At 41.3% G+C, this 26,783-nt stretch overlaps 2 protein-coding genes across 3 annotated transcripts in view; both read left to right on the top strand.

Annotated features, from left to right (window-relative positions):
• Positions 1-26,783, top strand: part of pinx1 (PIN2 (TERF1) interacting telomerase inhibitor 1) — a 231,501-nt gene that overhangs the window by 97,535 nt on the left and 107,183 nt on the right. The window lies entirely within an intron of this gene.
• On the top strand, positions 2,335-18,828 carry LOC308334308 (alpha-1-antitrypsin homolog; the record flags this gene model as incomplete). Of its 2 annotated transcripts, XM_080790995.1 has the most annotated exons (7): positions 2,335-2,465; positions 12,217-12,379; positions 13,719-14,172; positions 14,746-15,016; positions 15,899-16,046; positions 18,227-18,333; positions 18,695-18,828. In XM_080790995.1, the coding sequence occupies exons 2-6, from the start codon at positions 12,341-12,343 to the stop codon at positions 18,290-18,292; spliced, it is 978 nt and encodes a 325-aa protein (XP_080647121.1). In that variant the 5' UTR covers positions 2,335-2,465; positions 12,217-12,340. The 2 variants fall into 2 exon arrangements, with proteins under 2 accessions (XP_080647121.1, XP_080647120.1); XM_080790994.1 differs by lacking the exons at positions 18,227-18,333; positions 18,695-18,828 and adding an exon at positions 16,313-16,504.

Raw genomic sequence — 26,783 nt, forward strand, 5'->3', positions numbered from 1 at the left:
TGTTAAACATTACTATTACGCACATACAATGGTTCAATGATTACTTTTAAAATCGAGGGATAGTGTTCTGTTAATTGTTTCAGTGCTAGTTCATATAAGCAGAACTCCAAGCTGTTATTCAGTCAGTCCATTTAACTAAAACGCCTTAGGAACTTGACGATTAACAGCAGTGAATTATTTGCATAGCATTCCATCTATTTATTACATTACATCATGATTTTTGTGTTGTCTGTGTTGTTCTTAGTATTCTAAGCACTTTTATCTCAATTAGACCTGAAATATAGAATGGAACTGAAACAACAATTATGCACTGAAGAGGGAAAGAATCACGTCACCTTACTGATCATCAAATCGACGGTGCTTCAGTGTGCTGCTAGAATATATATTATATATTATATTATCACTGAAGGCTCCCATTCCATTCATGTGGGGTCGAAAGGTTTGTAATGACCGTATACTGTCTATATACCTTTTATGAATGTACTATAATGACATTGAAAAAAATAAATGTATTTAAGAAAAACCTGTTTTCTTAATATCTTACAATATATCTTGCATATTATTAGCAAAGGTTAGATTTGTTTCAGCTTCAAGTTGGTTGTTATGTTTAATTTACTAACATGTTGTGCTAATTTCATTTGAACTAGGCCTACCAGCTGTCAACATTGAAGCAGTTCAAATCGGTGCACATGTCTTGAAAATACCATGTATACCGTATTATATAGCTTATTGTATTACTACATTATATGCACAGCAAGTAATGTAAATTGAAGACTGCTCATTCCTGTTTAGTTTAAAGGTGCAGGCAAACATCTTCACAAATATGTATTGAACTGTGTAAGATCATTATAGAATGACATGGATCGCATTTCGGTTTGGTGGGGATTTCCCCTTCATTAGTGTTGAACGATTTCACACCTAACATATTCTGTTCTCTCGGTCTACAGTATAATCAACTTCTTACAGTGAATGGGTGTGTCTTCTGAGAGTTCATTCATTCTCCTCCTATGGTAAGCCACAGGCAAAGTGCCCCATTGGACGAGGCTTGATGGATGTGCCTCTCTGAGAGTTCCCATTCGCTACCTCCTGTGGGGATGTGACATAATTGGTGTCACTCCGATCGACCGCAAGATTCCGTAACTCTGTGGCGAAAGAAGTACTCAAGTGTTTTTCTTCAAAGTACCAATACCACAATGTACACATTTCAGTTTTATATAAAAGTTTCGATTTAAAGATTGGTTGAAGTACCAAAAGTCAAAGTATTTGTTATCCAGATCATCCGCTATTTCACAAGTTTCTCTGTCATCTTTCAGAAATAGCAGATCTACAAGCTCAGAATGCAGAATGTGACGTATTCTGAGCTTGTAGGATGGCTGTTTTTGAATAGCCGAAAGTACAAAGTAGGGCTTAAGTAAGAGGTCAATGCATGTTTTGTATAAATTATCTAAATCTGAAGGTAACTAGTAACTGTCAAATACTGTACATGTATGAGATGTACTAGAGTAGAAATATAAAGAACTGAATTAAAAGAAAATCAAATGTACTTAAGTACAGTATACTTGCATGAGTAAATGTACTTGGTTACATTCCACCAATGCCACCACTGACGGCAGTAACCAGGGGTCATTAGAGAAGGTCCTATAGAATGTTCCATCATGAATTCCTGCAAGTTGAGAATAAAATAAAGAAACATATAAAGCTTTTGAACCCTGGCCAATGAGACAAATATGCTTTAAAACATTATACTTGCCCTCTATAACTAAAATTTAAAAATAAAAACACCTTAAATGTGTTATTTCTTTCATAAATAGAAAATATTTCGCTCAACAGGAACTGCTCCCATCGCAAGTTGATGATGTCATATGTCCATGTGCCGTCCAGCCCTATGGAATGTATGGAATGCACGTCCTAATATATAAAGTAAATAAACTATTTATTTGATGCTCATATTAACTATAGGAAGTATTACGTTGTTTTTATTTTTGCACATGCATTCCATACATTCCATAGGGCTGGACCACACATGGACATATCACATCATCAACTTGCGACGGGAGCAGTTCCTATTGAGTGAATGATTCTGTTTTTATGAAATAAATACCATATTTAAGGTGTATTTACTTTAGTTATAAAGGGCAAGTAGGATGTTTTATTTGTCATATTTGTCTTATTAGCCATGGGTTCCTTTTAAGAGATCAACCAAGTGGCAGACAGGCAATGGATTACTATGTAATTAGTGATTTCTATTTTTGACATTGCATTGCAATTATTACACACACACACACACACACACTGAATTATTCTCATTTGCTTGCCGGTTATCGCACACTGAAGATAGCAGACCTACAAGCTCAACAAGGCGTTGGCAGTGTGATGTGCTGTGAGCCTCGACCGACCCTCACAGATCTGAGCATCAGTAAAGTGCGAGAGGAGAGGACAGGTGTGCTGCGGAGGAACAACGTGGGGTGAGTTTTGCCATCTCTTGGGGGTTACGAGCACTATACAGGTGAATTTATTCAAATCAACTGCAGTTTTTTATTCACTAACAAACATAACATACATCCTGCACCTTCTTTTACTTGCGCAAGTACTGCGATCGGCTGGGTATGTATGTATGTATGTAGGCCTATGTGGTCGTTGTCCACCGGCCAATAAGGGACCACCATTCTTGATGACGTAACTAAGGTACATTTGGTGATCGGCTGTTATGTATGTAAGTATAGGCCATTGTGTGCAAGGCGCAAGTTGGCACCTCGACAGAGTGCATTTCTATAGTTTTATAATGGCCATAAAGTAGTTTTTGGCCACTGAGTAGGCATTCCCTCATAACTCCCGGGTACGATGATGATGTCACGCGCATACTGTACACCCTACTGTACCATGATTCACAGCAAATATTACAGCATGTACAGTACTGTATGTACGTTGCAATGTTTTAGTAGATTAGGATTTAGTTCAAACCTTCCACTAGAAGAGTGTAACATTCAATTCAAATGTTTTGTCTCTTTTATTTTTTAAGTGTCATATAGTATACTATCGTACCAGTATTACGCTCCTCATTATATCAGAAATACTATACTTTTTCATTAAAAAAATGGACTAACCAAAGTTGTATTTGGTGAAAGTCCACAGCATAGGCTATATTCCTCCAAAATCTCCTGGAAAAGCAAAGAGACTTTGAGGAAGCACCTGCTCGCTGGCATGGAGCTATTTCCATGGTAAACACTGCGAGAGTGAGGAACGCCATCCGGAGGACAATAGTAAGGGGCTTTCCCCTTTGCTCATGTTTATCTCGGAGAGACTTGCCACTGGGCAGCTGCAGACCTGCTTGGTATATACTGTAGGCTACTGTACGCTACAAAATAGTAAGCCCAGGTCCAGATGTTTTCTTCTAAACAAAAGAGTGTGCCAGGCCAGCCTTTCACTAGGGAAACAAGTATTGTGCCAGCATATATAGGATAACACCTCAGCACTTAATTAATTGTGTGAGGTTTTTTTGACACATGAAGGTCTTGGAACAGCCACGTTCATTTTGCAAACCACGTGCGACAGGGATAAGATGTGTTGAAATGGTGTTGCAGTATTGCATGAAACAGTGTAGTTTTTGGCAGCAAATTTCTATTTTAGTTTAGTCATAGTCTTTGGACTGAAACTTCATTTAGTTTTAGTCACATTTAGTCACCTGGAATGTCTTGGTGTAAATGTCATAAGATTTTAGTCAAAAATGTATTTTGGCGGGTCTTGATGCCGTCGCAATGAGTGTTTTTACACTTGCTGAAAATAGCTGATCTACAAGCTCACCTATTTTCAGCATGCAACCAAGTGTAAAATGACTTATACTGGATCTCTTGTCCACTAGTCCCTTCCTAACATTTTAGTCTAGTTTTTATTTGTCGACGAAATTGTCAGTATATTTAGTCTTAGTTTTAGTCATCGTAGCTTAGTTTTCATTTAGTTTCCATTTGTTTTTGTCAGTGAAAATAGGTAGTCGACGAACATTTTTCGTTTTAGTTTTAGTCGACGAAAACAACACTGGCATGAAACCTGAGCAGTTGCATGAAATGTGTAGTTTGAGACTTTGATACATTGAAGCCGGGTCTGTACTGTATGCTATACATTTATATGTATACTGTGTTATTGTATTACTTGGTTGAATGCTCGATACTGATTGGTCAATCATGGCATTCAGCGCAGTCTGTTATTTATTAATAATAGCAGAGCAGAGTCAGAGCACTGCTATGAAGAAAAGGCCGATATCAATCCGCTGTGATTGGATTTCGCCATATCCGCCGTATCCGGTCAAATAAACACACAAAATATGTATTTTACAGGTATTTTACAAACAAGATTAGCCTGGCTAATATAAGCCAGACTAATATCACACAGCATCGGTCTGGCTTATTAGCCAGGCTAAAACAAGATAGGCCTATTGTGGAATTTCTCACTGAAATGGGTTCAAATCCATGCAGAGATTGTTGCAGTATACAGTGATGAGCAATCTACCATGTTACATAAAGCAGTGGTTCCCAAACCTTTTCATGTCAAGGACCCCCACATTGACACTAATTAGCCCCGCGGACCCCCATGTGAAAATATATGCCAGGGACCCCCATGAGAGAAGATCTTTACGGCTCTAGCAGTGATTCTCAACCCTGTTTCATTTCAAGGATCCCCCAGTTTGATAATGCATTATAGGCTATATACGGACCCCCATTTAATGGCATTTCTATCTCTGAGACCCCCAATTTATATTGTAAAATCAAAGTTAATTCCATTTGTACACTTACAGACCCATATTATATAAGGTTCCTATAACTATCATTTAGCTATAGGGACACCCTGGAACTCCCTCAAGGACCCCTTTACGGGGTCCCCGGACCCCACTTTGGGGAACCAGCATGACATAAAGAGCACAGTGCTGACCTTCCCGATGGAAGACCTCGAGCGACAACCTGTGGATGTCCCAGCGGGGCCACAGAGGAGCGCTCTGCGAAGCCCCGATTGTTCCTTGTTTATTGACAATCTCCTTGTCTCCTTTTTGACGGCAAAATGCACAAGCGAGACCATCTCTCACTCCCGTGTGTGATGTGAGAGAGGACAGAAACGGTTCCCACACAGAGAGGAAGTGAAATAGGGGCCTCCAGTGATGGAGAGGGGGAAATCAAAGTGGAGCGAGACACGAGCGTGTATACGTGCGCGAGCGTGTGTGTGTGTGTGTGTGTTTGCACGCATTCATGTGTGTTTACTTTACATGTGTGTGTGTGTGTGTCATTCTTTGATTAATTCTAGCTTTTATTCTAAAAAATCCATTCCACAGTCATGGCGTCAAGGCAATGATAGATCAAAGCCTTAATGACCTTTGATCAAAGCCGTGTTGACGTGGGTTCGCAACTCTTTCAATTGCCCTATAACACAAACCAACATTCACACGCACGCACACACACGTGCACGCACACACGCACAGAGTAAAAGTTGATTTAACTCTGAGAGTGTACAAAATAATATGACAAAAAGGAGGTCAATTTGGTTTAATTTGCACACGATCGAGTTAAAAATGAACACTGTTGTTTTTACATTGCAATAATCTTATGTTATTTCAGTAATGCGAACAATATATAATCAGTGGCCAAAACACACACACACAGACAAACACATAAACCACACAGATATAAGCACATGCATATACACTTTCAAAGTCGCATGCACACACACACAGACACACACACACACACACACACACTACACATTACAATAATAATAATGGGAGCTGGAAGTGGGCCGTTGGCAGCGTCTGGGCTTTTCTGGCACACAGGTGATGGCCTGCGTTCGTTGCCGAAAGGAGGCCCACGCTCCCTTTCTTTCCCACCGTTGTTCAGGTTATCCTGTGGGGCCACTTATGACCCGTTCTGCAGGCAGGATGCAATGTCTGGGGACCCCAACGGAGCTGCTGTACACAACGCTTCCGCCAAAGAGCCCTGGGAAGAAAACAAGGGGCTGATGGAAAGACCATGGAAGACGGGATTATAAAAGAGAAAACAGCAGTTAGTAACCAGGACACACTCAATAACACTTACCATGCACCTGCAGCCTCTCTTGTGTGCGTGCCGTGTGCGCGTGTGTGCGTGCCGCACGTGTGTGTGTGTTCGTGCGTGCGTGCGCACTTGTGCCTGTGCCTAGTGTTTGTGTGCGTGCGTGTATGTGTTTGTGTACGTGTTTATGCGTTCATGCGTGCGTACGTGCGTGAGAAAGGAGAGAGTCAGAGAGTGAACTGGGGTTTTTCCTTCAGAGAGCAACAGCCCAGTCTCCACACACACACACACACACACACACACACACACAGCACAGGTGGTCCCAAACAAGAACCTGTGAAGTGTTGCCCGGACAGTAATATCCATTCCCCACGTTGTGCGCGCTGTATAAAGCCCCCCCATAGGAAACAAACACTTCCGGTGCAATAAGATTTATTGTTCCCAGTGCTTATAGCTTTGAACCTAAAACTCTGAATTATATCTTCCTTCACAGGTTTTTCTTTTATAGTGCATTTTACGATGTTGAAAATGAGACTAAAAACAAGTGGTTTTATAACTGGATGACAGGCTAAAAACGGTTTATATACTTATATATATAAGTGGCAGAGTTGTGTTCCAATGTGTACGTTTTGTGAGTAAATGGTGCATTTCCAAGGCGCATTTCATTCACCCATTCACACACACATTCATACACCGATGGCGGCGGAAACCATGCAAGGCACCAACCAGCACATCAGGAGGGGTTCAGAGTCAAGGACACTTCGACACTAACTCTGGGGGAGCCCGGGTTCGAACTGCATGGCAACCTTGCGATTACCATCCGGCCACTTTACCCCTGAGCAACCGCCGCCACTTGTAGATCTGCTATTTTCAGTGCGTGACACCATCGTCCTTAAATCCTATATATACTTTGTTGACCGCGGGTCCCCCATGAGGAGTCTACACTTTCTTTTGTTCTTTCTTTTTTTTTCTTCAAATCAAATCTCTTTACCACCAAAACATTTGATTTACAAGCTGCACAAGGCATTGCAAGCCGATGCTTTGTGAGCTTGTAGCTCTGCAATGTTTGTCGATTGTTTGCCCCCGGAATGAGGACGCTATAGGGTTCAAGTGGTTAAGCATAATTTGTCCAAGGTCATTATTGTTCAGTGTTTATCGTTTCCACTCCGGTGGATCTGGTGGATTCCCTGGACAGTGCAACATGGGAAACACTTCATAGAGAGGATATACTTTACGGTGTGAAAACACACAACATTGTTTCACCTTGATGGATTGAATGAACGTTATCTTTTTTTATTTCAATCTTTCAATGAGACAGAGCCAGCATCCGCATTCACATCGCCATATAGTAGTGGCCTCCTTGGCTTCAACCACAATAAAAGTCACCAGAGGTTAACAACACCTCAGTTATTCAGCTCTCTTAAACGTGGTCAGCGAAAGGGACCCTGTCTGGATCACTAGTAAAAAAGCAAATAAGGTGCAGAAGTCCGGCAGCCGAGGTGGGCGGGTGGGAAATTTGGTATATCTACAGTATATCCTGCGCCACCCCTTAACCCTTATCCCTAAACTTATTTGCCATCTTTTACTATTTAAAAAAAATAGAGCTATAATGCCATCCGGTAGGAGGTACAGTATAGAACTCCACGGTATGTGTATAATAGATTTAAACACTCTTTTATTCCCCTGTCAATCAAAATGCTCAGAGATTGCCGAATGCACTTTACTGACTCAGAGTTTCAGGGATTGCCAAAAGCACTTTATTGACTATAGTTGCACTTTATCAAGGGAATGTGTGCAATATCTCTGTTTTGTGTATGTGGGTGATTTATGGTGATGTTTTTCCTTTTCGTATGTGAACGTGTCTGTTATTTGTATGCAGCTGTGACTCTGTCTCCAAGACAAATTTCTCCCAAGGGAGACAAATAAAGACAACCTTGAACCTTGAACCTTGGAGCTGATCTACAAGCTCACAGCATGTAGATGTAGATCGCATCAAGGCCCGCCAAAATACATTTTAGTCGACTAAATCAACTGTAGATTTAGTCGACAAAATTCGTATGATATTTAGTCGACTAAAACTAGACTTAACACAAAAACATTCCAGGTGACTAAAATGTGACTAAAACTAAATGAAAACGTTTGCCAGAGACCCCCCATTATAGAAGATCTTTTTACAGCTCTAGCAGTGATTCTCAACCCGTTTAATTTCAAGGACCCCCAGTTTGACACGCATATTAGTTTATGGACCCCAATGTAATGGCATTTCTATCTCTGGGACCCCAATTTATATTGTAAAATCAATGTTCATTAAACTCCGAGAGTGTACAAATGGAACCAAATTGACCCGTTAGGGTCCATTTGGTTCCAATCTATCATTTAGCTGGAGACCCCCTGGAACTCCCTCAAGGACCCCACTTTGGGAACCACTGCTCTATAGGCTCTAGTATAACTTACTGTAATTTATAATGTAATAATGATTTAAGGTTTTTATTCACCACGTGTATGTGCAAAATGTTCTAATGCTGTACATGAAGTGGGCAGGCCACCATAATATCACTATTTATAAGAAATGCATTTCTTTCAGATAACGATATTTATCATGTGTCTAAGTAACCATAGCATGCTAAATATAGAAGTTTGAATCAAACATTTGTAACTGAAAGAAACTCTGTTTGTACTTTGTTGGTGTTTAACAAGCACACTTTCTCCACACTTAGGCCCTCATTTATCAACCGTGCGTAGACCAAAATATGGGTGCACGCCGAAATTGCCGACATTTTTGACATTTACCATTTCCGCCAACGCTTGAAATTGAACGTGACAACGTTGAAAATCCACGGTTGCTCCTCAACTGGCGTACGCATTTTTTTCTGTCTTCGAGCTGCGGAGCAGCATTGTCTGAACTGCTGACACGCTGTCACAGGCATCTAAACATATGTTTTCTCTCCTAAAATGTTAATATAAAACGGTATGTGTATGTAAAAAAAAAAGGGAGAGATTTCCAACTTTACAAGTAATTAAAATCGCGCAATTAAAAACAATATAACATGTTTACAATGTATTAGTTTGTGCTTAATCAAACAGTGATTTACTGGCCTTGTTATGCAAGCAACTTTTTGGAGCGCATGCGGTGATGCGGCTTATGATTGTGTTAGCTTATTTTATTAAAAAAAGGCATAAATGGACTGCACGCCTTTATTTCCAAGTGACAATGACAAGCATACAGCTGCCTATTTGTAGTAAGTACTAGCAGGCTATAGGCGTAAGGGACTTAATCATTCACCATTTAAATAAGTGCTTAGACAGGTTTTGACAGTTTTGACAGTTCAGATAAAAGCGAGATCATTTTCGGGGCTCGGGAGGACGGGACCGCGCGGCGTGCGTCGCCAACACATACCAGCACACATGCAAGCGGCAAGCCTTCATCCATATGTTTATGATTCGTTCATCAATGATCAAATCAGAAATCACTACATAAACGTTGATTATGACTGCCTTGACGACATGATAGCCTCTCTCATGCTGCATGTATGTCCATGCGGCATACATGCGGATTTGGGCTGTCTGTGCTGGAATATTTCCATGACGTTGGAAAGTAGCCTATAGTGCAGTGCAGCTGCGGAGAGTCCCAACATGCATGGGTAGCCTATAATATACTGTAATCTACAGCAGGCCAACAGCACTTGTCTTTCTGGAGTTACGGTATATGCAATCTCCTCCTCGTTTAATAAACCTGACGTGTCACTGGAATGTCAAATGTGCCGTGCCAGCCCAGCGCAAGTGCATGGGAACCGCATCGGCGATAGGTAGCCTATAGGCTAACCCAGCCAGTCAGCCCACCACCACCAGTAGGCTACCATATATTTTGGCTGCACATTAATATAATTGACAGTTGACAGTCCTGCAGCCACTGCAGCGACTGCGAGGCAATCTAATTAGACTGTCGAACGTGCATGCAGTTGGTCACGGACGGACCACAGTGATAGAGAGAGACAGACAGACAGGACAGGAGGAGCACCTGCAAAACAGCAGCGTGTCACCGTTCGTGTGTGTGCCTATTTGTTATTTAATTATGGTTCAGGTTCAGGTTTTCGTTCACTAATATATCTTGTTGTATATTAAATTAAAAATACTTTAATAATTTAATATACAACTAACAACACACAGTGAAAGTTGCTTGCAAATTGCGATATGTGCGTGCGTGCGTGGCGTGCGGGGGTGAGGACCGTGAGGCGGGCAGCAATAAGGGAAGCGAGAGGAGAAACAGACAGGGTAGGCCTACAACTTTATTTAATTCATGCAGGTGTTCGTTTTTTATTTATTTAACAACACACCAGTTAGTTGGGCAGCTTGCAAGTTGCGTGTGCGTGCTGTGCGTCTGTGCGTGTGTATGAGAGAGTGAGGCGCAGCAAGGCACGGGAGAAACCTATTTTTTCATGTTGCCATGGTTTCAGTAAACGTATTGCCGTTTTCAGGTCGCAAAAACGAGGGCGAGGCTTGATTTCATAGGGCGTGCCAGATAGATTTCAGCCGTCACATTTATTAACGTGAGAACGAAATTAAGGAAGGATCAGCTGTTTGCGATCACTTTATAAATGCCGTGGCGACGTGGGTGTACTACGAAACCTGCACTCGAATCTGTGGCAGATTTTACACTCGATTGATAAATGAGGGCCTTATACTGTAGCTGTTGGTAGGCTGCACAGATTATCTGTCCAACTGTTCCATCTAGTGGTCAGAATGTATAGGAAGCCGTTTAGGCCTTAACTGCATATATGCAATGCATACCGGTACTTTACTTCTAAGCTGAATTATAAAAAGTGTGAATGGAGTTTCTAGGTGAAAGTGTTTTTTGAGTGCCAAAATCTGCCATTGAGCCCCATTATAAATGTCTCAAATTTGAAAGCACTATTATAAAACCATGGAACATTTCAAAGATTCATTTTCAGGCAAACATGTCCAAAAGATTCATTTTCAGGCAAACATGTCAAAGTTTGAATGGAGGTTCTAATAGGTGTAAGTATGCCAAAGTTTGTGATATGCTATTGCCATTGACAATGCATTGGGCGTTCACAAACTACAAAACATTTCAAAGTCAAAAGTTCCTAGCCTGGCTAATAAGCCAGACCCAATCAGCCGTTGGCAAAAATGTGATTTTGACGACAGTGTGATTTGAGTCTGCCTTATTAGCCAGGCTAAAAAGGTTCCAGCATGCGTGTCCACAGTAATCTGAATTATAAAAAGTAGGACCCCTGCCCTGCTGGGGACCCCCTGGAGCCTCCCCAAGGACCCCTGCTGCTGGGGACCCCCTGGAGCCTCCCCAGGGACCCCTGCTGCTGGGGACCCCCTGGAACCTCCCCAATAGGACCCCTGGCTGCTTCATATATATCCATGTGTCCATTGATACTGGTTTTAAATAGACCATTTTATTGAAATAATTATACCCTACAAGAATGCATGAAACAAAATTGCTTTAAGAATAATCACATATCATTACATTTCTGTATGTCCAAACCGTCCGTCCGTCCGTCCGTCTGTCTGTCTGTCTGTCAACTGCTGACCCTGAACTGAAATAATAAAAAGGATATAAAAAAAGAGAATAGTACAAAGTTGATTTTGTTTTTATTTTAAAAAGTATATCAATTTCATAACTGTGAAAAAACTGTTGTGTATAACAAACTGAAAGATAAAGGACAGGTACATTTACTAATGTTAATGTTTTTTTGTATATTTTCTTTTGTGGATTTTCCCATGTTCTTTAGTACATGTGTCAAACTTTTATTTTTGTGAAATGACAAAGGAACATGGATACTGTTCTGTCATTCAAGTGCTGTGGTCCTGATATAAAACATGTGAAAAGGAAAGCTGTTTAATTCTGTTCTGGATCTCATCACAAGTTCTGAGCTTTCTATCTATCACCTCTGCTGGAACAGTCTATCATCGCAGTTTCTGTTTACACTGAGCATGTGCAAACCTCCCGCAGGAGACCGGGCCACACCTAGCCTGGATCAGATTCAGAGCCATATAATAAATGTCTATTTCTAAGGCCCTGGCCTGGATAAACCTAAACCCACTCCCCCTGCTGTGTGTGTGTGTGTGTGTGTGTGTGTGTGTGTGTGTGTGTGTGTGTGTGTGTGTGTGTGTGTGTGCGCGCGCGTGCGTGCGCGCGCGTGCGTGCGGCGCACAGCTGCAGTGGATTGATTCATTCACTCTGACGGACCATCGGGACCAATGACGGACGGACTTTCATGTGACGTAGATGAACATCCCGGATGCAGTGGACGGGGATTTAGACTTAAATAGGAACGGGCATGGCACTGCAGGGTGTCTGGTGTCCGCCCTGTTTCAAGGTAAGAGATGTTTGTTAGAGAAGCACATGGACGGGTTGAGCCTCCTTAAACATTGTTTGTTTGACTGTTGATGGTTTTTTGTGACAACAATCTGAGGAATGTTTGTCCTTTTTTGAGAAGGAAACAAACAAAGCAAACACTGTTCTAAACTAAACGGTACGTGTAAAGTAAAGTAAATCATTATATTTACTGAAGTACTGCATGTGGACAGTATTGTACTTTTATACTCTACTATTATTTGGAAACGTAACTACTAGTGTCTTTTGTAGATTTGAATTATTACAAAACACGATCTACATTTAGCTGCAATTTGCAATTCTAGATTTTCTTTTAAAAAATGGGATGAATCTATCTTGCAATACCGTCCATTAACCTCCCATTGATCCAAATTACTTTTACTTTTGCTTGTATGAAATTACATTACAGCTCTAGGCCAAGCTTGAATTATCCTCTTTCTATCTGCAAAGCGTTTGTTTCATAAAAATCCACAGACATGTTATGAGTTACTTTCTGTCAAGAAGTTCCATGCTCTGATATTTTTTCTAAGTGTTGGAGTTTGGAACTTGAAGCACTCGTTTTTAGTAACCGGTCGCGCTGCTGCCTCCTGCATACTGCATATACTCCTGACTTTGACATGCGCTTCCAATAATCACCTGCACATAATTTCTTGACAAAGTAGATCATAATGTGATGAAGTTTTTCTCCTCTGGGGGAAAAGCTGGAATTTGCGCGATGGCAGGCTTTCAGTCAAACATGTCTAGATTTATGAAATGAATGCTTTGCAGATAGAGGATAATCAAAGCTTTCCCTACAGCTGCAATGTTAGTGAATTTAACGTTGTTTAATACAAGCAGATTGGAAATGCAATTTGGTTCAATGGGATGTCAATGGAGGGTATTGCAACTCTAGATTCATCCGCTCATTAAAAATTGTGGCTAACCTACATTGTCATACAGCCAAATTCTGGCCATTTGAAACAAGTGGCTGATCTACAAACTCACAATGCATTGCAATGAGTCACATTGAACTTCTAGATCTGCCATTTTCAAATGTTTTTATTTTTTCAAATGGGACATACTGTATATTTTTGGTCATGTTGAAGTACATTTTGATGAATGAATATTTAAAACTAATATAGATTAAGAAATAATACAATGCAAACCTTTGATTCCTTTCCGCCTCATCTTCACAGGTGATAGAGATGTGTGGCCTTGCTATTTGTGCGTTTGCGGCACTGTTGGCTGTGGCTCTAGTGGCCATGCTACACAGTGGAGACCACATGGGCCACGCTGAGAAGTTGTCTCCCCCAAACGCTGACTTTGCCTTTGCCCTCTACAAGAACCTGCGTGCCAAGGCTGCCGCCGGTGAGAACATCTTCTACTCCCCGCTGGGCATCTCAACCGCCCTGGCGATGCTGGCCACGGGAGCCAGAGGTGACACCCACGACCAGATGTTCAGCACCCTGGGCTACAACAACATGTCGCAGGCCCAGGTGAACGAGGCTTACGAGCACCTCATTCACGCGCTCGCTCACCAGCACGACGCCCAGCAGCTGGACATCGGCAACGCCGTGGCCCTGCGCCAAGGCTTCAAGAACCCGGAGAAGTTCCTCGCGGACATCAAGCAATACTATGCCAGCGAGGCCATGTTTGTCGATTTTGCCAATGCGGCTGGAGCCCTAGCCCAGATCAACGGTTTCATTGCTAATAAGACCCAGGACAAGATCACAGACCTGCTGACCTCTTTGGACGCTGACACGGCCATGGTGCTGATCAACTATGTCTTCTTCAGAGGTAGGAGATGCATCATTCACAAGCATTTGTGTGCAACAAACTCATTAATGCAGAGACGTACACAACAAGCTTTGGTTGATTGCCTGCGTGTATTTTATATACCTTGGCAACTGCCTGTCATGAAAATACTCCCCGCTCTCAGACAACATCTAAAGTTAAACTGTGGTCGACTGGTGCATTGATCGTCTGTTGGTTAACATAATTAGATTTTGTTTTTTATAAGGATATACAGTGCGTGAGACAGCAACAATGCACTGGTATTACATCCTTATGCCCTGCAAACATAGATGATATATGATTATGGATTATACTGGAATCTATTTGAATTTTATTACTCAGTCTCTGTAATTTAATCTTCCCTCCACACAGCAAAAGAATGAATGGCAATAATAAAAAAACAAACCCATGATAGTCAATATTTGCTCTCTTATACAGTACCAATTCTCAGTGTTCATTTATCCATTTGTAGAGAGTGTACCGATGTAATAAAATAGACCCCCAAGTGTCCATTTGGCTACATCTTTACACTCCGTGAGTTGAATTAACACCAGCATTAAATGTGGCCTCGTACAGGGAAGTGGGAGAAACCATTTGAGGCCTCGCAGACATATAAGGAAGACTTCAAGGTGGACGACACCTTGACAGTCAAGGTGGACATGATGAAGAGGACCGGCCGCTACGACTTCTACCAGGACCTGACGAACCACACCTCTGTCATACTGTTGCCCTACAAGAGCAACACCTCCATGATGATCGTACTGCCTGACGAGGGCAAGATGCAGGAGGTGGAGGCAAACATCAACAAGGACTACATCAAACACTGGCAAGACTCCCTCTTCATGAGGTAAAAGGGTTTGGTTTTTTAACGATTGTATGAGTTTCTGGGAAAGGTTTTTGTTGAATTTGTTCAGTTCGAGGTTAGCCTGATATACACTGTAAAATCCTTAGTGTTCATTTAATTTAACTCTTAAACCCAAATCGCCCCATGCTACTAGTCCAAACTCCTGGCAACAAAACTGTTTAAAGTTCAACCACACCAAGGCAACTGCCATTGGGGGTAATGATTGTAAGAAGTTGCATGTTGCAACAAATGGTCATGTGTGAAGCAGTGGTTCTCAAACATTTGAACCCAACATTGACACTTATTTGAGTCAGAAACCACGATGACATCATCAATGGGGATTTGGATTCCTGGCAAATTTTCATTAGCATTCTGAAATGGCTATTCTATACTAATAAAATAATATAATACAAATAAAAGGTTTAACATCTTGTTTGAAATGACCAAATGTGCCTAGTGATAATGGTGAAGTGGTCCCTTAAGTGTTTTAAACTGTTCCTGGGGGTCCCCAGACCCAGATTTTGAGAACCAGTGCCATCTAGGTCTATCAACTAAATTAACGTTATGGATTATATTGTGCATGATTGAGTCAGCCACCAGTTTGTTCAGTTAAATGTATAAACCGTATGTTTAGTGTATAATGTATGGAGGGTCTCCGCGCTTTTTCAGTTGCCATCACCCTCTCTATGGAACTCAAACTGAACCCACCCTCTCATCTTTAAATACTGCCCTCAAAACTGAACCCAAGCCTTCCCCAACCAATCCCGTATTTTCTGTATTATTATTTTCGGTGAGTGCTTGTCGGAATTTGGAGCCTGTATTTAAATTTTCTTACAAACGGCATAACACTGACTTTCACTGATGTGTTACTCATGTGTGCTCCAGCTCGGTGGATCTGTTCCTGCCCAAGTTTTCCATCTCAGCTTCCGCCTCCCTGGAGGGCACATTGAAGGAGATGGGCATCACCGATGCTTTCGGAGATACCGCCGACTTCTCCGGCATCTCTGTGGAGCCAAGGCTCAAGGTCTCCAAGGTAGGACAGCCGACGATGTGCATCATATGGTTCTTACAGGAGATAAATGCCTTGTGATCTATGTGGAAATAATGGGTGTATGTGAAAAGTTGAAATATATGATATATATATATAAATGGGCATGAACAGTTTCATAATTATGTACTTGCAGAGTTGTGCTTAATTTATCATCCGTCCTATGATGAAGTCCTTCTTGTAGATCGGCAATTCTATTTCCATTTGTACGACAAAGATCTTTTCACCACACCTTCCTGGTTCTTCTACAGGTGTCCCATAAGGCCGTTCTGAGCGTGGATGAGACGGGAACGGAGGCGGCTGCCGCCACCACTATTGAGATGATGCCCATGAGCATGCCACACACTATGAAACTCGACAGGCCCTTCCTGGTCTTCATCCTGGAGCACTCCACCGGGAGCATCCTCTTCATGGGAAAGATCAGCAATCCTACTGCCGCGTAGAAGGAATGAGTCAAGAAGATGTCGTCGCACCCATTGACAATGTATGACAAAACCTAAAACAAATGCAGTAAAAACTATTGAGTAGAATGCAGCCCTTTTTGTCTTGTCATGTTTTTTTATATGTATGTATGTTTTCTTGAAATCCTTTTTCAATAAAATAAGTGAACGAAGATGCCGTCACCTCCATCCTGTTGAAATTTTGGACCATGGGCTACAGCCCATATCGTACGACATACTATAGCGCGCAGTTTTTCATCATTTTTGATGATTTGACAAAAATGAATGAAAGGAAAAAAACGATGGGTTATAGCCCATGTTTTTTGAAATTTTGAAAAAAAAAGTTAGCCTCGTTTCTCATCATTTTTGACCATGGGCTATAGCCCATATCGTACGGCATACTATAGCGCGCCGCTTTTCATCATTTTTGATGATTTGACAAAATCATATAGCCCATGTTTTTTGAAATTTTGAAAAAAAAAGTTAGCCTCGTTTCTCATCATTTTGGACCATGGGCTATAGCCCATATCGTACGGCATACTATAGCGCGCCGTTTTTCATTTTTGAAGATTTGAAAAAAATGACGAAATGACAAAAACGATGGGTTATATAGCCCATGTTTTTTGAAATTTTGAAAAAAAAAGTTGGCCTCGTTTTACTGCATATGTTTTAGGTTTTGTCATACATTGTCAATGGGTGCGACGACATCTTCTTGACTCATTCCTTCTACGCGGCAGTAGGATTGCTGATCTTCCCCATGAAGAGGATGCTCCCGGTGGAGTGCTCCAGGATGAAGACCAGGAAGGGCCTGTCGAGTTTCATAGTGTGTGGCATGCTCATGGGCATGATCTCAATAGTGGTGGCGGCAGCCGCCTCCGTTCCCGTCTCATCCACATTTTGGACCATGGGCTATAGCCCATATCGTACGGCATACTATAGCGCGCCGTTTTTCATCATTTTTGAAGATTTGAAAAAAATGACGAAATGACAAAAACGATGGGTTATAGCCCATGTTTTTTGAAATTTTGAAAAAAAAACTTAGCCTCGTTTCTCATCATTTTGGACCATGGGCTATAGCCCATATCGTACGGCATACTATAGCGCGCCGTTTTTCATCATTTTTGAAAAAAATGACAAAAACGATGGGTTATAGCCCATGTTTTTTGAAATTTTGGAAAAAAAAGTTAGCCTCGTTTCTCATCATTTTGGACCATGGGCTATAGCCCATATCGTACGGCATACTATAGCGCGCCGTTTTTCATCATTTTTGAAGATTTGAAAAAAATGACGAAATGACAAAAACGATGGGTTATAGCCCATGTTTTTTGAAATTTTGAAAAAAAAAGTTAGCCTCGTTTCTCATCATTTTGGACCATGGGCTATAGCCCATATCGTACGGCATACTATAGCGTGCCGTTTTTCATCATTTTTGAAGATTTGAAAAAAATGACGAAATGACAAAAACGATGGGTTATAGCCCATGTTTTTTGAAATTTTGGAAAAAAAAGTTAGCCTCGTTTCTCATCATTTTGGACCATGGGCTATAGCCCATAAATGATTCCCTAAGTTGATATGGAAACAGCTAGTTTACAGTACTTGGAAGTCCAGTTGTGGCTGTGGCACAATTGGACAGTGAAACCTATCTGTATACAAGCTATGAAAGCTTCACATTTTGTCTTTATAAATAATTCTTGAATATATATTTTTTTGCGTGTGTGCTTCCAGCCCAGTTCTAATAAACGACAAGGTGCTGCCTGTTTGTCTCCCAGACAAAGATTACGTGGTCCCTAGTGGAACAGAGTGCTATGTTACTGGCTGGGGAGAAACTCAAGGTACATGTATAACACACATGGGTGCGTGCGTGCACATGCATGCTTTGTTGATCCTAGTTGTCTGCTCTACTTCGTCATCAAACAAAATCCTGATGATTGTGTACAAGGATAAAGATTATAAATTAATCCAAAATCAATGTAGCAATTTATGTAAGAAAAACCTCATACAGTGTGGTGGCAACTTGGTTAAACAGCTAGGAAAGTGAATCTATATTTTTAATATATTTCATGTCTTTCATTTATTTTATTCTTTAATTCTCCATGAATGCACTTTATGCCTCATGTAACTCACTTTAAATGGTTAAATAGTTTTGTTGTTATGTAATAATACAAATACACTGTGCTTGGCCGTATTCCACAGGCACCGGTGGAGAGGGCGTCCTGAAGGAAACCGGGTTCCCGGTGATAGAGAACAAGATCTGTAACCGTCCCTCGTACCTGAACAACAGAGTGAGAGACCATGAGATGTGCGCCGGGAACATCGAGGGAGGAACACATAGTTGTCAGGTACATTATGTCAGGTAACATCGAGGGAGGAACAGATAGTTGTCAGGTAACATCGAGGGAGGAACAGATACGTAGTTGTCAGGTACGCAAAACATCTCTGCGTGAGTGAGTGCATATGGCATAGGAGCAAAATTAATTTAACAATATGTCCGTACACTATGTCTTCGTTTGAAATGTACCCCTTCTGCATACTGGGAAATAATAAAATGTCAATCGGTGAATCAATAAAGTAACCTAAGAACCTAACGTCCATCTAACAGTAGAATATCTGAACAATGACACTTTGAGTATACACTATAGAGTGCTATAGAGCGTCCTTTCAGAACGACGAGTGGCCCAGGAAATGATTCTCCATTCATTTTCTCCATAGGCTTTTCAAAAAGTATTTATATAAAGAGTCAAGACGGTTACGCCGCGGACAAAGCCAACTCGGATCGTGACAAATCATGACAACAAACACAATATTTTGTGCCGATAATTTGAAAAGAAGAAAATAAAGGCAGGATACAACACTATTTGTTTTGTTTTTCGTCTTACTAATTATTTGATCAGCCAAAAACATTGTAATTATTGTCATGATTTGTCACGATCCGAGTTGGCTTTGTCCGCGGCGTAACCGTCTTTAAATAAATACTTTTTGAAAAGCCTACGGAGAAAATGAACGGAGAATCATTTCCTGGGCCACTCGTCGTTCTGAAAGGGGGCGGGACAGCGACGCTCTATACAGTAAGTCTACATTAAATGCTATTTAAATTACATAGAATACGTAGAATTTATATACGCGGCAGCAATAGTTTCATTTTTAATGTTGAACACACATATTATTCTCTGCTCATTTGTATAGTCCGTGACAAAAATGTCCACCACGACTTTTTACACTTTGAAGCGGCAAACCTCATTTGTGTGTGTGTGTGTGTGTGTGTGTGTGTGTGTGTGTGTGTGTTCTCCCTGTAGGGGGACAGCGGTGGCCCTCTGGTGTGCAACGCCCAGAGCAGGTTCGTCATCCAGGGGGTGACCTCGTGGGGTCTGGGCTGTGCCAACGCCATGAAGCCTGGCGTCTACACGCGCGTCTCCAAGTTCGTTGACTGGATACAGAGCACCATGGCCAACAACTGAAAGGGCACATCACTACACCAGGGGGGTTCCCACACTTTTTAATGTCAAGGACCCCCAAAATTGACACTAATTAGCCCGCGGACCCCCATTTGAAAAGATAAGAGAACATTTATATACGGCTCTAGCAGTGATTCTCATCCCGTTTGATTCCAAGGACCCCCAGTTTGACGTGCATTAGTCTACGGACCCCCATTTAATGGCATTTCTATCTCTGGGGACCCCCAATTTATATTGTAAAATCAATGTTAATTTAACTCTGAGAGAGTACAAAATGGAACCAAATGGCATTTGGTTCCATTTGTACACTCTCATTTGTACACTCTCATTTGGTTCCAAACCATAATTTAGCTGGGGACCCCCTGGAACTCTCTCAAGGACCCCTGGGGGTCCCCGGACCCCACTTTGGGAACAACTGCACTACACGAATACACATCAATCAATTGGTGGCTCACTGTGAGGATTCCTAAAGACATTTTAACAGATAAACAGTTGTTTGGTCCCCAGGTCAACAGAGATTAAAGCACGAGTACAAAAACAAGAACAACAATTTCATACAGATTGTGTTACGTTGCCTCTGAAATGTCATGTGCTTTTGACGCGTGAAAGTTAATAAAGCTGAAATGAGGAGAAATTGTATTTTAATACAAATGTATCAAAAACGTGCATACAAACTCTGCTTTTGTTTTGTTTGTTATTTATTTTAACACAATGTGTTCAAATGTATTCATTCGTACACAAACACGCACAAAAATTGAAACTCGGGTTGCTGTCTGTTTCTTTCTATCTAACGGATCAGATTGTAATACAGGAACAGTGCTGTCTGGTACCACGTACTGTCACTATGGGGAGGCGGTGGCTCGGGGCCGATGGTTACCTGACCACAAGGTTGCCAGTTCGAACCCGGGTTCCCCCAGAGTTGGTGTCGAAGTGTCCTTGAGCAAGACACTGAACCCCTAATTGCTCCTGATGTGCAGGTTGGTGCCTTGCATGGTTTCCGTCGCCATCGGTGTATGAATGTGTGTGAATGCAATGCACAATCTACTGTATGTATAGCGCCTTGGATAAAGGCGCTATATATACCATACTGCTCCTGGGCGACTTCAACGCAGGCGGCGCCGGTCCCTCTCACAGAAGGACACGGACAAACTGACCCTACGCGCTTCCTGCCTGTGGCTGATCCATATGACAGGTACATGCACACACACACACACGCACGCACGCACGCACACAGTGTAACATTGAAAATGTAAATGCACATCTCCTGTCCTGCTGTCATCTTTCTAGGATCGACAAATCATGACAATGAACACGATGTTTTGGGGCCGATCAAATCATTAGAAAGAAGAAAATAAAGGCAGGAGACACAACACTATTTGTTTTGTTTTTCGTCTTATAAATTATTTGATCGGCCCCAAAACATTGTGTTCATTGTCATGATTTGTCACGATCCGAGTTGGCTTTGTCCACGGCCGTAACCGCCTTTAAATAAATTATATTAGAAGTGCCGATGGGAGAATGCATTGGGTTTTCATTTCCTGGGCCACTCGTTTTTCTGAAAGGGGGAAGGACTGCGGCACTCTATAGTCCGGAAATTACGGTAGTTATAGTGCTCAGTGTGAATGGCACTTTAGGGAGGTCTAAAATGCTGTGTTGACATTTTTTCAGGTTTAATTATTGCAGAATTGATGATATTGTTCTGTTCCTTCTGTCACCTTCTCAAATACTATCATAGGTCAACCGATTTGACATCTCCTGTGTTCTGAGAAGATCCACTTTTCTTCCACTGCCTTTGCTGTCCAAACTACTCTGTTTGAATAGTGTCCATATACTATCTGCTATGCAAATGCATTTAGTCAGACCAAGTTGCTGCATGATATCTTTACTGTGAGGTGTATTTTACAATGTAATTTCACTATCATACTTCCATTTATAAGCTCATCAGTAGCGGAGTGGCTATACAGAGGACGCCTGACACACTTTATTTAAGTCTACATGAACATTATAATCTCTGGTTGGGTTTTTTCGATTTGTTAAAACAATACCACATATTGTGGTTAAATATCTACATGAACAAACATGCATGCATGCTACTATATAAAACACTCGCACGCGTGTGCGCACACACACACACACAGGAAAACCGGGTTTAACTCACAACACAAATACTGTGATTCAACTTCATGACTATTTCTTCACTTTTTGGCCCGTCACTGAGAATAGAGTGATAACATTATCAACATGCTCGTTGCTTTGAGAATAGACTGATAACAGTGATGTCTAACATGCTACATGCTACTTATTGCTACACCTTTCACTTAGCATGTATTCACTGACCAGACATGTTTGAGATTTTTTGTTTTCTAAGTTGTGAACTGGTTGCAGTGTTGTTTTTGGCAGCAAAGTTCTATTTTGCTTTAGTCATAGTCTTTGGACTGAAACTTCATTTAGTTTTAGTCACATTTTAGTCATCGACTAAACCAACTGTAGATTTAGTCGACTAAAATCGTATGACATTTAGTCGACTAAACACTAGAACATTCCAGGTGACTAAAATGTGACCAAAACTAAGTGAAAACTATTCAAGAGACGACTAAAACTAAAATAGAAATGTGCTGCCAAAAACAACACTGCTCAGGAGGTAGAAATACCGTTAATAATAATCGATGTTGACGTCGACGTGGTGTGAACGTATACAGTATGGAGAGCCAGAATTCAAATTCAACCATAATCACTAAGAGCGTTCGAAAGAAAGTTACTGTGAGAGAGAACCGTATAAAATATTTTATCGCATAATATCAAAATTAAAATTCAGTTGAACTTGAGGTGAACGGGACTAATTTGAATTTTGGGGGAGAATTTGAATGAATGCCCAGAAGGTGGACCGTACGGTGCGGAGGAGAGGAGCATATATAAAGCCCGTCTCTGCTCGGGGTCTGCTGTGGAACAACAAGGTGTGACCGCAGGTGAGTACACTACTAAGTACAGTACACACACTGAGGATAGTACTGTACTGATACATTATTGAATACTGTACTGTGTTTTTACTCTTGCTGTTTGGGTCGTCTGCTCTGCTTTTCGGGTTTCTATGTACACTGATACAGGTTTTTTTTTGTACTCTTGGGTCAGGCTTAGAATAAGAATGATAGGACTGTACTGTACTGACACTCTGTTCTACTGTTATTAGTAGTATATACCTTTACCGTGTACAGTACTACAGTAGCCTGCATTTATTGCTGTATACTGTTGATACTGTGCTGATATTGTTTTCCCTCAATAAATAAGAATGTTTATCTGAGCCAGTGGTGCTGCTATGCTTAACTGTATCTGTATTCTTTGTTCTGTGTCTGTACAGTGTTCTGTTCTCTGCTGTGCTGCCTCTGGAGACTATAATTCCCCCCACAGGATCGATAACGTTCTGTCTATCTACAAACCCACCACGATAGAGACCTTTGGGTGCCGCCACTGACAACTGACTGGATTCACATTCTGTGTTTTCTTCAGAAGCAGGTATCTAGGCTAACACATGCAGAAATTGAACACATTTAACTTTTGTAAATGCTTCTAGTTTGGTTGCAATGAATGATAATTATAGTTCAATTGCCAATTGTTTAAAATTAGTAATTATTTTGTTGTTTTTTGTAGAAAGTTCATTGTAAGTTCTTGCATTGCGACTTTGCATGGAAATAACAGTTTTGGTTTATTTCATGTATAAACATTGTATCAGAGTCCTATTTTGTAATGCCCCTATACATTTTCCCTTTAGTTAGATTATAATAAAGCTTTACATTACATTACCGTACACACACAGTGAAATCATCATTCATAGCCAACAAATCAAGGGTACATTTTTGGTTACATAGTAACATTTCATTTTTTGCATATCTTTACCAGGATGCGTTTAGTGTGTTCCCTGGTGCTGCTGCTGGGTGGGTTGCAGCTGACCTGTGCTGTGCTGGTGGCAGCCTGGAACGTCCAGACATTTGGTAAGAAAAAGGCCGGCACGCCCGTCGTCATGGCTCGAATCGCCCAGGTAAGAAAAACTGCAGGCTTTCACACCATTTGTATTCTCTGGGCAATCACATTAGCCCACATAATTGTCCTGATACAAATAACCTGGACACTGTGTATGTTTGCGAATGCAGTGAGCACTTACTATGAGACCTAGCAGATCATGTCTGTGTGTGTGTGTCTCTCTGTGTGTCTGTCTGTCCCGCTTTTGTGCCCATATATGGAGCTGAGTGATTACGTCACCATGACTCAGCCATAACCATATAAGCAGCTATACGTCCAAAACCCAAATATGTACGAGCTGCGTTCGCTTCCCGCGTTTGCGTGTCTTACTGGTAATTACATGTTTAAGTTGTAAAAGTGCACGGTATGTTTTATCAACCTTAAAGGAGAACTTTCGTTTTTTTTCTACCAGGTTCATGTTTTAGGTTGTTATTAGAGTAAGTAAAAGATGAGATTGTTTTTCATTTGCTGCTTTCTTTAGTTTTTGTGATTTTGGTTATTTTTTGACAGGGGGGCGGGGGCATTCGAAAATGGGGCTAAATACGTCCTTTTTTACGGCAATGTCTTGATTAATATTTACTGTAACTCACATTCAATAGATCCCGTGATCTTTTGACTCGCATTCAATAGATCCCGTGATCTTTTGACTTCCATTCAATAGATCCCGTGATCTTTTGACTTACATTCAATAGATCCCGTGATCTCTTGACTTACATTCAATAGATCCCGTGATCTTTTGACTTACATTCAATAGATCCCGTGATCTCTTGACTTACATTCAATAGATCCCGTGATCTTTTGACTTACATTCAATAGATCCCGTGATCTCTTGACTTACATTCAATAGATCCCGTGATCTTTTGACTTACATTCAATAGATCCCGTGATCTTTTGACTTACATTCAATAGATCCCGTGATCTTTTGACTCACATTCAATAGATCCCGTGATCTTTTGACTTACATTCAATAGATCCCGTGATCTTTTGACTTACATTCAATAGATCCCGTGATCTTTTGTGGCCAGAAAGCAGCAGATGAAAAACAATTCACACACAGGACTCAGCAAGATGGCGCGGACGCTTCCAGACGCCGTCAGGTCGCTCTGACAGATAGTGTTGTTTTACATGATAAGAGGCATTATACGTAGGGACAGTTTTAGGTTTTAAAGTTTATAAGTTATTTTTAAGTTACACAGCGGAAATGAAGACAAGGCTGTCCTGGAAAGACTGAGGAAAAGTCTCTTCCCCCAGGCCATTAGGATTCTAAATGATGACATGGACCTTGAGAGACGACGGTGATCAGGTCACCCCCCACGCACTTGAGCGTGGAGAGGGGCAGTTGAGTGCACGTGCGCACATACAACCCCCCCCCCTCTCCCTTCACATGGACATGTCTTTTAATACCTCTATGGACATTATATTTATTGTAGTCTAACTTAATTATTTATTATAGTCTGCTTTTTAGGGTTGGAAGTTTTAAATGGTAGATTTTTTAGCTTTAGTCCTCTTGTCATGTATTACTGTTCACTTCTGTGGGGCTGACCTACATACATTTCACTGCATTTTAAAGATACTACTTTTTTAATATGTATGTGACAAATAAAGATTGATTGATTGATTGATTGATTGATTGATTGATTGATTGATTAACACGCATCTTTTACTTTCTCAGATAACAACCTAAAACATTTTTTTTTTTACAAAAAAATAGAAAAGAAAAAAGAAAAGAACACAATCTTACACTGTCAAGAACAAAAAGCTCTTAGAATATGACATTTAAATGCATTGCATTTAAATGCATGCATTGCATTAGCAATAGTTCAATTGTGATAGGCCATATTGTTGCTGTTCTTTGATTAACCCTGCCTCCTCCCATAAGGATCAGTAGATCAAATTTGCTTACAAACTTGGCATGTCCAATTTCGTCTACACAATCCTCCATACGAGGCAAAGGGAAGGAATCTGGTTTAGTGACAGCATTTACTTTTCGAAAATCTGTGCAAAATCTGAAAGTGTTATCAGATTTCGGAACAAGGAGACAGGGCGACGCCCAGCTCGACGCAGACGGCTCAGCTATACCGTTTTCCAACATGTAAGTGATCTCGGCATCTTGATGCTTCCGTTTCTAAATGTTTACTCTGTAAAATCTTTGCCGGATAGGGAGAGCACCCTCGACCTCAATGTCATGCTCGATCAGGTGAGTTTGACCAGGGGTATCATTGAACAGGCATGGGAAAGCCCGGATAACCTCAGTCAAATCTGCTCTCTCTCTCCCAGGCAAATGATGTAACAAAGCATCCAGATTACCGAGTGTCTCAGAGTTTCTTAACCGACCTTGTAACAATGCTGGGTCAACAGCAGGCAAACCGTCTTCTTCCTCATCCGCAACTGAATGAGGAGAAGTGATCACCGACGCTCTACTTGCTAAGCACGCAGCATGAACACCATCCACCTTCGACTGTGCATCAGGCGAAGCGGACGCACGATCATGATACGGCTTTAACAAGTTAACATGGCACAGTTGAGTGGATTTCCTCCGCAGAGGAGTAGAAATCGTATAGTTCAAGTCAGAAATTTTCTTGACTACAGTATAAGGACCTGAAAATTTGGCTTGGAATGGCGAGCCTATGATTGGCAACAATGCCAACACACGATCGCCAGGGCTGAAAACCCTCAGCTCTGTGCGCCTGTCATAAAGCTTCTTCATCTTGCTTTGGGCACACTCTAACTTTTCTCTAGCTAGCTCTGCAGCTGCATAAAGCCGACGCCGGAAACCATTGACATAGTCCAGCAGGTTACGAGGAGCTTCAACACCT

The sequence above is a fragment of the Protomyctophum bolini genome, assembly GCF_963924005.1.
Source record: "Protomyctophum bolini genome assembly, chromosome: 19".
Lineage (NCBI taxonomy): Eukaryota > Metazoa > Chordata > Actinopteri > Myctophiformes > Myctophidae > Protomyctophum > Protomyctophum bolini.